The following is an 18,250-nucleotide window of genomic DNA, read 5'->3' as shown; positions in this document are numbered from 1 at the left end:
AGTTATAACACTACTGAATTTTAATACAATTATCTCTGCTGGCTGTGCTCAGGAAATTGGCACTTTGCAAACAAACAAAAAAAATTTTTTTGCTAGTTTGAATCCACAGTGACCCCCAAGGCTTGGAACCAGCCCATGGCGCTACTGAGAGGTAATGGAACCTTTAATAGGTGGGAACTAATGAGAGGTCTTCTGGTCATCGGGGTGAGCCCTTGAAGGGGACAGGGGGGCCCCAGCCCTTTCCTCCTCTTTTTTGCTTCTTAACCATGAGGTGAGCATCTTTGTTCTCCCTCCATGACATGCTGCCTCACCAAAAGGCCAAAAGCAATGGAGACAACTGATCATGGGCTGAGATCCCCAAAACTGTGAGCCAAAAATAACCCTTTTCTCTTCATAAGTGCTTTATCTCAGATAACTGTAATGCAAAGCTGACTAGCACATCTTTTAACGAAGGAAGTATTAAGATGCTTCAAAAATGTCCTTTCAAAATGATTTATCTTGTCAAAGAAATTCATATACTACAAATAAAACTGGAGAAGTCTGAGTAAAATGGGTAAAGTGTATTGATGCCAATATCCTGGCTGTAATACTATGCTATGGTTTGCAAAATGTTGGGAGGAATTGGATAAAAGGTACACAGATTGCTATTATTTCTTACAACTGTTTATGAATCTGTAAGTTATCTCAAAAATTTTTAAAAGATCCACATATATACCAAACACACAAGCACAAAAGTAGGAAGCAAAAATCTTTATTTTTTAAAAAAATTCATTTATTAAAAACAGCAATTTCTAGCCAAATAATATAAAGCATTTTAAATTAATTATTTGAAAGTATGTACACTCTTTGTATAAGTAAACACTTGAAACTGTACAGATTTAAACAAATATTCATTTAGCAAACAAGTTGGATCACTATCACCTACTTAGCACTTTGTAAGGTGTTTGAGTGTTTCAGAAACAAAAGATCAGAACACAAGAAAAAGTGCCATTAAATATTTTTATCCCAAAGAACAAATCTGCTCTGTACATCAAACTACACCAGTCATAGTACTGTACAATAATCATGCCCTCATTTCTTTGGAAAGGCTATTTAAAAACCAAATGTACATATAATACACTAGCTGGATATTTTACAGTTTCATTAAACATGTATTTAAAAGAGTAAGTGGATGTAAATGCAATCTTCCTAATTCATTCATTTCACGGCAAAGAAAGAATATGGACCCTTTTTCCTTCTACCTTCCCAAAACATAAGAGTGGTAAGTTCTATCGAGCAATTTCTACCTCTGACAGGGTTGAAAACAGATGACCTGTTACAAACGACAGACATCAGTTTAGGCAGACCACCCGCACACTGTGCAAGAGCCTGCCTTAAGCGCACAAGGAGCACTGCTACAGCCGCACCACCTGCACCACAAGGCCGTTGGCCCCATTCCAGAATCCTCGGCAGTGTCCCACCTCCAGAGTTTAAATGACTCAGAATTCTTTTTGAACCCCACAACAGGTTACATTTCCTATAACAGCAGAGAGAAAACCAATCCAACTCCAAATTCAAAAAGGAATTTGTAGAAACATTTACAGATGTGCACAATTTGTGATCCCTGATATGGTATGGTGGTGCTAAAGTGTGGGCAGTGTTTGTATCCTTGTGTGTGTTGATAACATGTCCCGCTGCAGCAGGGCTAGAGATCCTCAAGGCTGGTGCATAGCATAGAAAACACACAAGTGTTCACATTTCAAAGAATGGTTGGAATCGAAGGTGGCGTGCAGAAGGCTGTAACCCTAAGCTTCACTCCTAAGACAGGGTACTCATCCTATGCACCAGTTTCCCTTCTCATTTTTATGTGCCAGATTTAAGACACCTCACTGGTAATTCCTGCTCCCTCATACTCACTGAGGCTCTGGGAAGCCCATATTAAAGATCCCAAACCTATCTACGCCAGGAGGTTGCAGCTACCTGCTTTTGAACACTCTGCACCTAAGCAGTTCAAGGAGTAGAGATGGCAGGCCTTACCCGAGATCCTTGATCTTTAACCACCTTACATCAAAAGAAGAATGATAACACCCTGAATTCCCAGGAAAGCAAGATGCGTTCTCAGAAGCAACCAATATACTCCCAACTAAACTTCAAAATGACAGGAGAAATATTACATTAAATAGAGTATAGAAATAAGATTTCTGGAAGTAAAAAAATAGTCACTGTGGAATGCTGGGTGGTTAAAAGTGTTGCAGTGTTTCACGTATTAGCAAACCTTACCCTTAGCAGCTTTCTGGATAGCTGGATATCTGTAAAGTTCTTTGCACTACTTATTGTAATCTATTTTTATTGCACAACTTTTGTGAAGAAACATTTCACTGTGAGCCCTCCATGGCTATGTCTTAAAAACTTACATTTCTTGTTACCATAAATAAGGCAGCTATCACTGCTCACCAATTAATCTTTGGCATTTTGATGTTTTTAAAAGGGAAACACCAAACTCTAAACACTTTGTTTCCTTCTGTAGTCAGCACTGAGCAGCACGCATTGAGGTTCTTGGGGACATTTCATGTAGGATCCTCAGTGTCCTGGCAGGCTGCAAGACTTCTCATCCCGTTCCCACCAGACAGACCGCTGATACGTACAGCCCAACCAGTCTGCTATTTAGAAACCGAAAGCAGGAGGTTCAACTGAAAAGCAAGGTGAAGGGCTGTTAGTTCTGCTGTGGGACCACCCTTGAGAGAAGTCCTCTAGAGCCTCAAAAACAAAATGAGGAGAAAAGCCCAAGATTTTTATAGCTACTGGGCCCTGAGCTTCTGGAGGAAGTGTGGGGAGCTACCACCATCATGAAATCCAGGCCCCTGAGTCACTTAAAGTCCAGGGACAATGATGGCAAAACAGAACACCAACACTAACAAATGACAGAAATGGATTTGTGTCACCAACGGCACCTTTTCCTCTACCCTCCAGCTTTCTCCTCCTATTCAACTCCTTAAAAGTTCCCATTCTCCCCAGTCTCTACTCACTTCCACCAGCTCTCCCAGCTTTACCTCTATTCAACATTCTCGTTCTTACTATATACTAAATTTCCAAATTACACTAAACTTAAGACCATAAATAAATATTCTCCCAAGCACTAGGCCACTCCTAATACATAACAGGTACTCGGTAAAAAAAACTGCTGGCTGAATTGAATAAATGAATGATAACTAACCCAAACTGGACTTTATATTCAATTTTTTATAAATTTAGGAAGAGAAGAAAAAACAAATACTTCAAGCATCTATTCTTATCTCTCAAATAACTTTCATTTTTATCTGAAATTTTCACATTATGAATATTCTGAACAAAATGATTCAGTACATTAAATGCCAGTATTTGAGTCCTCCACAAGAAGGTCATTTGTCTTGAACAGCAATTTTCACCACTGGAAAGGACTAAAATGCAACTGAAAACTCTAAAATCATCCCCAAAAGTTAGAGTAATTCAAAGTTTGAATTCTTGTTTATGAGAATAAAACAGTGTGCAGTTTTTAAAATTAAAACTAAAAACATGTTTGCTCAAATATATTACCTACTGTAGTGAAAAAAACAAGGGGCATAAAACTACTAACGGTTTTCAGTCTGTGCTTTACCTGTTCCATGGAAGGACAAGCAATGATCTGGATGTCTTCAGGACTGAACTCTTCCTTTAAAAGAGCATGAAACTTCTGGAAGACTTGCTGAATGTTATTCTTAGAAGAGGATATTACATCAGATAAGTCAGAAAACATGCACATCTTACACATGAAGTACTATGAAAGCTAAATCGTCATAATGTTTGCCAAAATGAATGGAAGAAATCTTTCATAAGATTGCCACTTAATATTTAAGATTGCACTTAATATTTCACATGTCAGCACAACCTGATGAAGACTTATCAGATAACATTTCCTAGAAAAACTAAACTCTAGCAAGCCCTGTCCCCCCAGAGAATAAGAGTCGTCAGCTATTTCTTACATAAAAGATAAAGTTCTAAGACATACAAAATGTACTTTAAAAATCAACCAACGCCCTGGGTAAAGATGTAAGCTCAACAAAGAACTATAAGTTATGAAATTTTCTCTGACATTTATTCCTCGGTGGCTGCCGCACACCATTTATTTCCACCACTCATTAGAAAAACAGGGTTCCTGGAATACTGCCTTCACCAGTGCTGGGCCACAAGCAAAATGTGAGGGTCTGACTTTTTTATCTATTTAATTATACTTTCAAAATTAACATTAAAAGTCAGCCTCAGCAACTCAGCAAGACTCTGTCTCAAAATAAAAAAATAAAATGGGTTGGGGATATGGCTTAGTGGCTAAGTACCACTGGGTTCAATCCCTAGTACCACAAAAAAGACAAAAAAACAAAACATACAAAGTTAACATTAAAAACAGAAGACAAAGTGAAAGTTGGGGGAAAAAAAGACATAATCAGAAGCTGGCTCTGAATGTCTTTCAAGAATCACAGCAATTATTAATCAACTTCACTAGAATAGTATATCAACAGTTTTAAACATCTACAGGAAAAGAAAAAGAACACTAGAAGTCTAGCCAACTTTCAGATAAATTATAGTACTACTCACCCTAACAGGTTTAAACAAGATGAACTCGGTGTCTTTATTGGACAGGTATAACGACATACTTCTCAACGTCAAAGGCAGCTTTGCTTTTATTGTCTTAAAGGCAGTCACCAGAAGGTCACTGACCTTTGCTGCAAAGCAATTAACCTGGTTAGGGTCACAAATTCAGAAGGGAAGAAAGAAAAAAATAGCAAAAGTCTCATTTCCCCAAAGAATGTGTCTCATTTTCCTTGTTTATCAAGTTTAACAATTAGCTCTACAAACATTAAGCATCTGCTATACACAAAACTCTAATCTCAACCACTAAGGCAGTAAAGAACTCTCCCAGCATGCTTTAAGACATCTGTAGGGGCTGTAATATATGCGTTTGGAATTTAGATGAGAGATAAGTGAGTTTGTTTTTTAAAGAAGTCATTCTTAGATACTTGTGAGAAACCATACTAAATGAGCTTATCTATCTACAGAACTGACTCACAGTCAGAGGTGCTGTCTAACAGTCTCACTCAGGACACTGAGAAGATATCCACACATATCTAAGGAAAACTAAATATCCATTTGTTGTATTCTTATACCACATTATCAGACAGCAAACAGAATTCTATAAGTTTTTAACTAAAATAACTATTTAACCTGAAAGAGCTACCTGGAAAGGAAGAGTAGTCATCTGTGAGGAAACTACCTAGATAGCTACAGAGGAAAAGATGGTTCCACACATGTTCAACATCACTCAAAATTAAAGAAATGCAAATGAAAGCAGTGAGATATTTACAAATTGACAATGATGTGGGGAAAGAGGTAGTTGGCCCTCCATATCTGCAAGTTCTACATTCATGGATTCAACCAACTACAGATCAAAAGTATTCAGAAAAAAACTGCATATGTACAGATATTTTTCATTATTCCCTAAACAACATCATATAACAACGATTTATATAGCATTCATGTTGTATTAGGCACTATAAGTAATTTAGAGATGACTTAAAGTATACAGAAGGACAGTCACAGGGTTTTTGCAAATAACCCATTTTATGTGACAGACTTAAACATCTTGGATTCTGAAATCTGTGGTGGGGGAATCCTGGAACCAATCCCCAATCAATATGGAAGGACATCTGTATCTTCATCAGTTGCTGATGAGTGTCCAATCTCTCTGGAGGGACACTAGGCAATTTCTAGCAAAACTGAAAATACACATACTCTTTCACTGATTTTCACTGCTAAAAATTTATACTATTTACATACTCACAAAATAAAAAGATGTGTGTATAGGGATATTTGTCAAATAATATATAGAAAAACTGAAAATAATTAAATATCAATTAATAAATTTCTAAAGCTATCATGCTATACTGATGCATTCCGTGTATCCATTAAATACAGTGGACACAGAAGGATATGCTGGTACAGGAAGGGCTATAAGACACACAGTAAGTGAAAAAGTAAGAGGTATAGTACAATCTCATTTGGATAACATTTTCTAAGTCCATATGTGCTAGTATACACAATGCTGGGAAAGAAACTACCTTTGAGAGCAGCACTAGTATGCAAGTGGAAAAGAGAGTTATTTTTTATTTTATACACCTTGAAAATTTTTAGACCATCCGAAAACACTTTTTTAAATTGAGGAGGGTTGTGATAAGACAAGGTAAGAAAGTGCATTGGCTCTTAAGAAGAAAGAGTCCAGAATTGTTTATTTTTTCATTGAAAGCTCTTCAAGACACTTCCTTCGTGGGTTCTGGCTCTGTGTGTTAACAAACACACTTCAGAGATCACTAAATGAGTTTTCAGAGCCCTTGATAAGCATAAAGTAGCTGTGCAGACTAGTGAATATAGTATCCTTTAATTGTCTAGAATCAATTAACAAAACAGCATTCTCTCCTATGAGTTCCTTCATTACGACTTGATCCAAGAACCTGACAGTCTACATAAACCAGTCACCCTGGGTTTCTGGGGCAGAAGAGATTGCTCCTGGACTGTTCTTGATGCTCCCACCCCAACAGGCCCATAAATCTCTTTGACACTGAAGTGTGGATGTCATGCATTACAGATCATGAAAATCCAACTCCACCCTCCACTGTGGCTAAATGGGCAGAAGATACACAAGACAAACTGAACTGTCATCTCTATATACACTAAGATCTCCTCACTAAGAAAGAAACCAAATGAGTTATGTGACAAAACAGCAAACCCATTTCAATCTGTCCTTTTCCTTTTATCGGGGAAACTGCTGCTTACTGATAATTCTAGTAATGCTTAAGGGTCCATTACATCTAACACTGAATTCTATTAGAATTCTGCTTGAGAAAATGACAACCACTATTTTGAGAGAAAGGATCTTTCCAAAAGGGAAAGAATAATATGTTAATTAAACATCAAATCCCTGGGCTTAGTGTACTAAATATGTCTGTGCCTATTTGCTGTTTTTATCTATTTTAAGAAAAATTTATTACATCCAAGAGGTTTCATTTACATAAACATTCAAAATACAAATCAACTCCTATTTCTAAATAAGCCCTATGAGTGGCTGAAACCTTAAGCCAAAGGCTCCAATTCATCCAGAGATCATGAGAGTTGCCTTGAGTTGGGAACTAGGAAGTCTGCTTCCTGACTATGAGGAATAGGTGGTTGACAAAAAGGCAGCCTATGATCAGAATTCCCAACACTATTGGTAAAAAAAAAAATCTGATTTTCTTTTGACAAAGTGTACTACTCCAACAAGTGTGCTCTGCTTTTAAAAGATGTTTAAGATTTCACTCTCATGCACAATCCAAATGTTTAAAATAATGAAGACAGAATATTCACAGTTTCCATTAAAATATACAAAAAGGTATTTGCAATAAAACAAATCATTGCAAACCTGTATTGACATCCTCAAAATGTACATGAGGAACATTTGAAATACAATTCTGTCATCCTTTCAAAGATAATATTTACACATCTTCATAAGAAATACATAGCTATTCTTAATTTCTTGGCCCAACTTCAGATTAACCTGAGGGGTTCATAATAACTGAAAAATCTGTAGGCTTACAAGAGTTTCAATCCTTTTTCTCAAAGGAAATGAATACCTGTCAACACAACATCCTTTCAATAGGAAAAGCAATCATATTAAAAAGTTGATTCCAGATTAGGTACCTGCAGACAGCTAATTTTTATGGGTGCAAAGCCTACTCTTTGGAACTACTTTTTGGAACTCTCACTACAAGCAAAGAGCTACTTTCCAACTTGGGCACTGCTTACACATAATTAAAACTGTTCTTTCACCATTTTGTTCTTTTCATTTTCAAAATATGGGTCAGGGGAGCCAGAAATATGCTTAACAAAATTATTTATTCTGGTTTAATAGCAACTTAAAATGTCACAAAATGTACCAGAACAATCCACAAATTTAGGCTCAGTTTTAAATGTCTAACATATAAAAGTAAAGAACCCTCCCATTAGACTCTGGGTATAGCTTAATGGTACACTGGGAAGCTGGGCACGGTGGTGCACACCTGTAATCCCAGCAGCTCGGAGAGCTGAGACAGAAGGATTGAGAGTTCAAAGCCAACCTAAGCAATGGCGAGGTGCTTAGCAATTCAGTGAGACTCTGTCTCTATAAAATACAAAATAGGGCTGGGGATGTGGCCTGGTAGTTGAGTACCCCTGAGTTCAATCCCTGGTACCAAAGGGGGAAATTAAAAAAAAAAAAGCAAAGGGAAGGGGACAGGGCAAGTAGAAGAGAGAGGGGAGAGAGGAGCCGGGAGGATAGATATAATCAAAGCATGATATATGCATGTATGGAAATGTCACAGTGAAACTTATTGATATGTACAATTAATAAAAGTTAATCATAATAAACAAAAAAAGTCTCTCCCAAAACAAAACCTCTAGCACACACATACACACAAAAATTTACATTCAGGGAAGTGTAAAATTGGAAACATCTCAAATATATCTATGAATCAGGCAATGATATTGCCTGCCAACTCCCACTGATACCTCAATTTTTATGATTCTTTTTACAAACACTCCAAAATATCAACAAAGAATAGAACTTAGAGAAAATGTGTAACAAAATAGTGGCCCAATATTTCTTCATATACTTGAAAACGGGTGTTTTTCTCTCCACAATTTGACTGTGTCAAATACAGTATTTTCAGAAAGCTATAAACAAATGAATGGCAAGAGTACAGAAATCAGCAGACTCAAAATGTTTCCATCCATACCAGATTTTACTTTTAACTAGGTAAGTTTATTTTTAATTCTTCCTTCCTTGGAATGCTTATTGAAATACCAACAGTGCTGGCCAATTAAGATCTGTTTGCTCCAAACTGAATCTAGATTAACTCAGATGTAGAACCCCAAAGTGAATAAGAAACAAATCCAAGCTGTCCCTGCAAGGACTACATAAATGCAAATTAATAATATCTTAAAAAAGAAATCCAAAATAGTAAAATCTGATTACCTGGTTGTGCCCAAGGCTGCTGTGAGAGGGTATACTTGGGACCTCCCTGACTGGCCATTGTTTTTAATGCTGAAACCTAGTGGAGGAGACAAGAAGAAAAGCTTCATTTCACAGGTGACAAATTAAACTGGTGCCACTCTCAAAGGATACAAAACACCATTTAAACCTACTAAAGCATACTGATAATCAAATGTGCAACTGCAACAAAATTGCACCACATCTCATATTCCTTTAGAGCTTATACAATTTTTCAGCAAAACTTTTTTTTTATTTCAAGGCATATGTTAGCTTGCAAAAAAAAAAAAACACCAAAATCATATATGGCATTCTGCCTAAGACATTTCAGGATAGGAAGATAAAATTGAAACCCTAGAGAAATGTAAACACAAAACAGATCTCTCTAAAATGGACTGTTAATATTAAATTATTATTGTATTTTATTAGAAATGTCATCCCAGCTGGACAAAAATCTCCTTTATATACCAAGAGGATCTATTTCTTACTATATCATAGGCAGAGAGAATGTCATTTAAAAAAATAGGATTTTTCAATACCATCAAAAGGCACACTTGACTATAAAAGCTAAAAATACAGACTTGGGAGCCCATCTTCTAGTCATCTCTTTCCATTTCGTAGCAACAATATAGAAAAGTGAATGTAAAAAAGTGTATTTAGCTGCTTGGACAAGACTGTTGTGTCAAGAGTCATCACACACTGTGATGGGAAAATGGGTGGCTACACAGGATGAGAGACAGAAATTGCATAAAACATTTTTTGTTTGTTTGTTTGTTTTAATGGACAGTCATGTACTGCCAAAGCCTTGGCCCCACTGGAAAGTCTCATTAGAAAAACCTTAGCACAGACTCTAGCTTCTCTTGAAAAGGGGCAAACAAATAGGAGGGAAGAGACAGGCATAAGGTTAAAGCTGATCTCTCCAGCCTTCTTCACTGCTGGTTTCTGTGCTGCCCATGTGCGTGAACTCGCTCTTTCCTCCTCTCAATTCTTCTCCATGTCTTTATTTTTTCATTGTGCGATTTGTTTTTAAAAGACACATTTCACAGAAGATTACAGTTTACTTAGACAATGCTAAAAGAAACAAAATCCACACTTCAATGTACATTATTTTGGGAATACATTCCAATTTAAAAGTATATATTCATGTTTATACATTTATAAAAATTAGAATGTATTTTTTTCCCACTTAAATCTATATTCTGGACATTTTTCTGGGTCTGACAGTTTTAATTGTAATGGCTGCCTACTATTCCACTGATTGTCCCAAAATTTAACCAATTTCAAGATGATATATATTTAGGAAGTTTGTTTTAAAAACAAATACAGATTTGTACATTCATTTTGTGTTTACTATCCAGATAATTTACTTATCTTTAAATCACACCTCAAGGAGTATTCCCTTCAAAAGTTTTCCTGGGTATGTAGAGTTCATGTCTCCTGAGAAAGAAACCCAGAGAAGGAACAGGAAAAGGAAAAAAATGTCTGGTACTCAGGGGAATAAAAAATGTTCTCCCCAATAATTCTCATCTTTTTTAAAACCCCAGAGATGAACAAAGACCCACTGTCTCATGCTGACATTGCCATATACATTTTAATGTTCAGATATCTTCCTATCTTGATTTCCCACTAGGTTATAACTCCTTGAGAGCAGGAATTAAATTTATAGATCAAATTCTATTACATGCACTACATCAAGAAAAATTTATAGGGTTACAGAGGAAATTAATAACACTTCAAAAGGAATATTAAGAATAAACTTGCTTATTAAACTGCTTGGGAAAAAGTGGTATTTTTTACATACAAGCCTGGGTTTTTAGCATAAACTGGTCCCACCAGAAATACTTATAGCTTAGCTATAAACCTAAAATTATACTTCCTTTAAAATGCCTTAATTTAGACTTTTGGCTAATGTAAAATCTTTACCTCAACTTTGTCTACTTTACTTTAAAATAACATTTCCACAGCACTTTACAATTACAAAGTGCCTTTACACATGATATTATTTGGTCCTTGCAGTAATTGTAAGACAATAGGACGGATTCTACAGTCATCCTGATAGAGGTTAGAAAACTAAGTCTCAGAGGAACAAACCTACTAACAGTTTCATTCAGCAAGTAGAGAAGAGGGCCTGGGACCCCACCTTCTCAACTTCAAGTTTTTAGCTCTTTTCGCTACACCTACCACCATCCCAAGTCCCATTTAAGAGTTTCAAGCAATATCCAGTACCATAGAATTCTAAATAGTAAAAATGCATCAACAGTTTTTAAAATTTGAAAAAAATAATAATCTGACTTAAATATTTTCACATGTACCTCTATCCCCAACACTCAGAAAATATATATATATATATATATATATTTTTTTTTTTTTTTTTTTTTTTTTTTTAGGCCATTCAAATACTTAGAGAAAAGGCTATTTTTCCAAGGACAGGAAATAAGAAATGAGCACGTGTATGTTCTTCTTGTACTCATTTTATTTTTCTCAAGAAAAACAATAATTACACCAAAAATCAGGAAAGCAGCAGATGAAAAAGACATAGAAAAGTTATCTCATGAACACTCAGCCACTCTGTGAGACATCAGTTTCTTAGTCTATGAAATGAAGATGGCTTCCCTTGGGAAGCCAGGGTTTGTGGGTAGAACTAAGGAAAATGAAGCATCTCAACAGGAGAGCCTAGAGAGAGCCATATAAAAACAAAAAGGCCAATCTACAGCAGATAAAAGGGCATCAGAATCATACATTGAGTTTTTAGGTTAAAAAGTCTTTGACATACAAAGAATGTTCTCTACACACAAACACAGTTTCATTGTGCCAACCCATATATATATAAACAAGCTGAGGACCTTTGTTGATAAGGCTTACATCTAAAATGGTAAGTACTGAGACCTACAAATTTACATTTAAATGAAAAATGAAGTCCTGTCTCTTTTCTATACCTATGGATATTATAATCATTTATCAAGGTACAAGCACGGTTGCCTTATAAAATACTAACTAAATAAAAAAGCCTGAGGTTCTGAACCTGCAGGTGATAATGCTGAGGCATACCTTTAGAGAAAAGCATTTTGAAGTTCTAAAATCTTTTTTCTCCTCTACTACTCAGAATGCTAGAAACAGTCACCAGATAAAAAAATAAAAATGCTGGGTCAACAAATTCTAAAACATAATGTCTTAAATGATCACATATGTCAGTGTGAACTCCAGTGTTTGTGTCTGCCTGCCTGCCTGCCTGCGTATCTCCCTGTCTCTGACTGACTCTATGCCAGCAGGACTGGAAGGAACCTGAATTTGGAATAAGACAATAGAAAAAGGATGCTCAGTCCTCTACCAGGCTGTGGTGTCTACTAAATACTAGGTCTAGAAACTCAACAAGCAGCAGCAAAGGACAGAGGCAACTGTGTCTGATCTGAGCAATGGCACAGTCAACTGACACATGATGTGACATTGGGCTCTCCGTGATGATAAGACACAAGCCTTTCCCTTCTTTCCCCATAGCGAAGGGGATATAAAAAGAGGTCCATAAGCCAGAGGCTGAGGCAGAAAGATAGCAAGTTCGAAGCCAGGAAACATGGTGAGACCGTCTCAAAATAAAAAATAAAAAGGACTCAGGGTGTAATTCAGTGGTAGAGCATCCCAACACTAGAGAAAGAAAGGGAGTTGGGGAGGAGGTATATGAACAGTTAGCTGTCCAGGGAATTGCCTTTATGTATATACAACATGTCCATGGTAAACTATTATATAATTCAGACTTGGAAGATTTTTTTTCTATAACGACATCCATTTCAGGGCCAGGGCTGTGGCTTAGTAGTAGAGCACTTGCCTAGCATGCGTGAGGCACTGGGTTCGATCCCCCGCACCACATAAAAATAAACAAATAAAATAAAGGTATTGTGTCCGTCTACAACTAAAAAAATTTAAAAAAAAAAAAGCAAAGAAAAAAAAAACCTCTCCATTTCCTTTTTAAATGCTCTTAGTCCAGAGTCTTCCAAAATATACAACTGTCCTGTTAGACCAGATTTATCAAGCTTGTACTAAAGCCAACTTGGACAACTTTATTAATAAATTTTGACTCTCTTGCTTTCTAGAAAAACTAATCTAGAACAAGCATTTAATCCTAGATTTCATTATAATCAACTCACAGATTTCAGAAGATTCATTTGACTGCTATTATTGTATAATGTTTGTCTACAATATTTCCTATCAGTACTAATGTGAATGTACTCTCAGAAATACACATTACAGTTTATAAGCCAATTTTCCTTGAGAATAATTTCAGTAAAAATGATAACTTTTCTGTAAACTATAAACTGTCAACTCTTGTACAATCTCCCTTTTTTAAAATCAAAATTTGGTACAGAATATTTCTACCACCCTTCTTTGTTTTGTGGTAGGAAAAAAATACACAAATATTCTAAATACTTCATATTAATGACTAAAATCCATTAATACAATAAGTATTTAAAAAGTGATTATTTTATCATTTCTGCATTTGCTTTTTGTTCTTTTTATTATTTTTAACTTAAATCTTCTTTTTTTTTTTTTTTTTTTTGGTACTAGGGATTGAAGCCAGAGTTGCTTAACCACTGAGCCATTCCCTCAGCCCTTTTTGAAACAGGGTCTCAATAAATTACTGTAGGGCAGGCCCAAAATGGCTGTAGTTAGGCTCTCTTGCTGAGGCTTGGGGATGGGATTGGGGCTATGATTTTAGTATGAAGCCAAGGTCAGAAACACCCAGATTCAGCACACTTACTCAAGGTCAGAAGCATTTGCTTGTGAGCATGCGCCCACTTATGTAACCTGTTAGTAATGTGACTTCTTTGTCTGGCCTGCATATAAAAAAAAAAAGGCTTATAGAAGTGGCTGGGGGCTAAATGAACTGGCTGAGGGTTAAATGGGACTGGTTGGGTTCTGTTGCTGTCTCTAAATAAAGAAAGTCAACCATCCCAATCATCCCAATAGTACCTTCTCATCTTTTTTCAACTGCAGGAGCCCCCTAACCTTACATCCTGAGCCTGAGCCACAGCAGTGGCAGGTCAGTTGCTTAGGGCCTCACTAAGATGCTGAGGCTGGCTTTGAACCTAAAATCCTCCTGCCTTAGCCTCCCAAGTCGTTGGGATTACAAACATGCACCACCATGCCAGGCTTAATTTATATCTTCTGTCTATCTAGGCCTCAGGCATATTAGAGTTGATAACCCACCAACAAGTTACTAAACAACAATATGCATAGCTATTTATTGATTATTTTATAGATACATCTTGCCTAACCAGTTAAGACTACCTCAACTTGAAGAAAATGCCACCATGTTTTTATTCTTTTTATGAAGTCCTTTAATACAAGTCTGGGGTAGACACTAGAGATTTAATAAACAAAGGTTAATTTTAAGACTTTTTTAACATCTTTAAGACCTCAGTGATGACACTTTTTAAAAAATAATTAGGTTGAACAAAAATGTTAGAATGACCATGATCTGCTCTGCTCTTTGCCAATCGACAGATTTTCGCTTAGGAGACAGAGAAAGAGTCAGCCTGTCATATATATGTATATTAAATCCACTTATATGACAGTTTACAATGTAGTGATAGAAAATCTTCAATTCTCAATTATGCATGCAAAAATGAAAGGGGCAAATAACAAGGCAAAGCAAGAAGAAAAATAAACCCTCCATTTTAAGTAATAGAAGATCTGCAGTTGTTGCCATGCAGGTGTAGGAAGAAGTGAGCATCCAGGAGACTGCGAGCGGTGGCCCACATGCAGATCACTCAATGCAACAACAGCTATGCAGCATTTGCTATCTTCCTCTTCAAAACAAAAACTCTCAAGCATATCTAAAAGTCCACATAGCAAAGCTCTTGTAATAGGAAACAGAATGATTTCCTAATTACTGAGACTTAGACTATCATCTCCTTCTGCAAGAGTTTTCACAAGAGGGTAATTCAAAAGCAAAGCCAGGGAAGAATGCAAAATGACTTTACCAAGCAGGCACCCCGTCTCTACCTTTGTCATGAACTCCTCCAGCTGCTCTACAAACAGCTTGGTCTGCTGCTGAATAAACTGCTCACAGGCCGATTTCAGATGCCGGTCTACATCTTTTTTAGAGTCAAGATAATGTTCTCTTATCTCAGGAGTACCCTTAAAAAGAAGATGACAATTTCCTCCTGTTTTTATGTGCCGAAATTACCAGACACATAAAGAATGTCATTTATCCCACCACCAATGAAACAGACTCTTCTCACCTCCAATAAGAACTCTATCAAGGCATTGTTGCTATTCAGCCTAAAAAATCTTGGAACAGTCATAGGGTTCAGGATTTTAAATGCTGCATCTGTGAAACAAAATTTCTCATCCAGTAAACATGTCAGTTTCAACAGAGAAGCTCTGTGTAACATCAGTTCTTTACTACCATGAAGCCACAAGGCATTCATCTTCACCAACCCACCTCCACAAATGACTAAGGGTGAGATGAACGTCAAATATGGCCACAGTACCCACACAGTTATTTTCTAGAAGTTGAATTGCAAAATGACTATTAATTTTAATTTGCCATTTACAGAAAAAAAGAAAAATGATAAATTATACTTGATATCATAAAATTTCACTTCTTTATTTTTGGGATGTTAAATGGTTTTTAAAAAACATTCACATACTTACCCAGATTTGTTAAGATCCTGACTGGCACAGAAATTTATTCACTTGAAGGAGTGTGAATAAAACAATGTGTCAGCCAGAAAGAAAACACCAAGAGGACATATTTACCCCTTAACCTCCAGACTAACTAGACTCTACACAAAGTACCAACTGAGGTCTCATTGATGTTCAAATGCAATAAGATATAACATTAGTTGTGAGAGGTTAGAGGCTTAAAAGTAAAGATAGCAATTAAATTAAGTGACAGAAAAAAAAAGGCCATTTCTTTGCTTTGCCCGACTAGAGAAAGCAAAGCATGAAATGCTTCCAACCCTGGTTTTGCAAGCACATGCCACAATAAATACTGCCTTGACCCTGGTCTTAATGAAAAAGAACCTCTCTCTATCAGATTCAGGCTTCACAGAAAAACGTGAGTGACTCTTTGTGTCTGCTATCTTTTTGTAGGATACCTGAAAGATTCTGTTTGCAATAAATAGAATCAAATCACCATCTGGTAGGGTTACATAAGCTTCACAATACATGGGGAAAAACATTCTTTAAACCAAATTTTGTCAAAATCTTAGGATGTTTCATCTTCTCACACCTCAGTGAAACTAGACTATCAACAAAAACTAAAAAAATAATAAGAAGAAGAATTAGAAAAAAATAAAAATAAAGTAAATTAACCTCTTGTCTATCTCATTACAGACATCAGCAGCCAGGAATTCTTCAAGACAAGAGCACCATTCCCATACCTCACACTGAAAGAAAAGAAGGAAATCACCTGGAGAATTGGGAGGTAAGAGCCTCAAAGAAAATGCCATTTGAAAATTATGCATTATGTAAAGGCAAAAGCCAGAAAATCTGGTTCCTAAAAAAAAAAAAAAAAAATGATACACACAAGCTTTATAAACCAAAAAAGTATTCTCTGTGGTGGACAGGTGAGAAATTAGGGGAAAAGAAGCAAATGTTTTAATATGACTCTGCAGGAGCCACAGTGGATCTCAGCTGAGTTAAACCAGACAAGCACAGTAATTAAGGAACTAAAATCCTGCTATATTTGGAATTTCTGTATTTGGGGTTGCTCTGAATCACAGAACACAGAAAATAACTTCAGTGACTACTTTCTCAATTGCCCCCATACATTAGAAAGACAGTTAATTCATTATATAAGCAGACTGCTTAAGGCATAAAAGCATAAACCTTTTAGAAAAGATTAAGAAAAGATAAAGTTTACAAAAAATTTGTAAGTAATTAAAAGAAATGAGTGATGTTTATGGTATATCCTTAATTGCTGAAGACCAACAGCTTGGAAAGTAGCTAATCTTTTAAAAGTCATCTCTCATTAATTCATAGACAAATCATCAGGATGGATGAATCATCTTTCCCACGATGAGTCAATATTTTTTACCAATTCCAAGACCTCATATCTACATGATTACTTATCAACCAGCAGATTTAAAAATACTACATAAGCTCACTTTAGTACCCAAAACATAGAAAACACCTTAACATATTTTCATTCTTAATGATCTTGACAACCCAGTTAGAGAATCATAACGAGTTCATTACGCTCGTTTTACCTAGAAGGAAGGTCGGGCAGGGAAGACAAAACACCCATCCAAGATCACACAAGAGCTAGGAAATGATGAACAGGAAAAAAAGAAAATCAACTCTCAGACTCTTAAACAAGTACTCCTCCCATTTTTACTCTGATTTCCTGAATTTTCACAAACTGACAAACTCAACTCCAGGTTTAAAACATACCAATTAGCTATCAGGTACTATTTACTAAGTAGCTATTATACTGATTTTTCATTTTGTAACTGGTTGTAAGTAATATGTGGCAGAGTCTAAGACGGTAATAGTACATCACAAATTGAAATGCTCATATAAAACTCTCTTAAAGAAAATACAGCAAGTTAGAGTAATTAGGATATTGATAGCTCAGCTTAGTGAAAACAAGATACACACTTAGCAAGCAAAGCATGCAAAAACATTGCAGATGAACATAAAATAAACCTATAACCTGTGCTGACACATCTGGACAGGTTCAAACACACCCAGGTGTGCCAGCCAGGACAACAAAGTACCTCTAGTTTTCTTGAGGTCCAGGGAAATTTCCTTAATGGTGAATTCAGTGTGAAATGGAGCAATTTGTTCTCGAAGAATCAAAAGGTGCTTAATTAAGAAAAGCTGTCCATCAATCTGAGTCTAAATTGTAAAACAGAAAAATTAATATTATCACAGATTAAATCAAAATAGGAGCATATAAGACACATGTTATTAATCAATACTAATCTACCTAATTTTATAGCCTTATGGCACTAATATGCTTCTAGTGTGCAATGAGCTCTTCCCATGTTACCCATGTTAGAATTACATAGAAAAATCTTGCTTCAAACTCTTTTTTTAAAAAAATGTTGTTCAGTTGTCAATGGATCTTTATTTTACTTATTTATATGTGGTGCTGAGAATTGAACCCAGTGTCTCACACATGCTAGGCAAGCACTCTACCACGGAGCTACAACCCCAGCCCTTGCTTCAAACTCTTAATACCACTTGCTCTACTTAGGA

The 18,250-nt window shown here is 36.1% G+C and overlaps 1 protein-coding gene across 2 annotated transcripts in view; it reads right to left on the bottom strand.

Annotated features, from left to right (window-relative positions):
• Positions 1 to 735: 735 nt before the first annotated feature.
• Cog3 (component of oligomeric golgi complex 3) overlaps positions 736 to 18,250 on the bottom strand; it is a 52,805-nt gene continuing 35,290 nt past the window's right edge. Inside the window, exons 17-23 of one of the 2 annotated variants that reach the window (XM_027928925.3) lie at positions 17,767 to 17,887; positions 15,283 to 15,371; positions 15,044 to 15,178; positions 9,032 to 9,107; positions 4,588 to 4,715; positions 3,614 to 3,712; positions 736 to 2,669 (exon numbers count right to left, since the gene is read on the bottom strand). In XM_027928925.3, coding sequence (XP_027784726.2) covers positions 2,640 to 2,669; positions 3,614 to 3,712; positions 4,588 to 4,715; positions 9,032 to 9,107; positions 15,044 to 15,178; positions 15,283 to 15,371; positions 17,767 to 17,887 — 678 coding nt within the window. In that variant the 3' untranslated portion in view covers positions 736 to 2,639. The other variant, XM_071611491.1, reaches the window with a different exon arrangement.

Source organism: Marmota flaviventris, chromosome 4 (genome assembly GCF_047511675.1).
Source record: "Marmota flaviventris isolate mMarFla1 chromosome 4, mMarFla1.hap1, whole genome shotgun sequence".
Classification (NCBI taxonomy): domain Eukaryota; kingdom Metazoa; phylum Chordata; class Mammalia; order Rodentia; family Sciuridae; genus Marmota; species Marmota flaviventris.
Note: the sequence above shows the minus strand (reverse complement) of the source record. Positions and strands in the feature narration are given on the sequence as shown.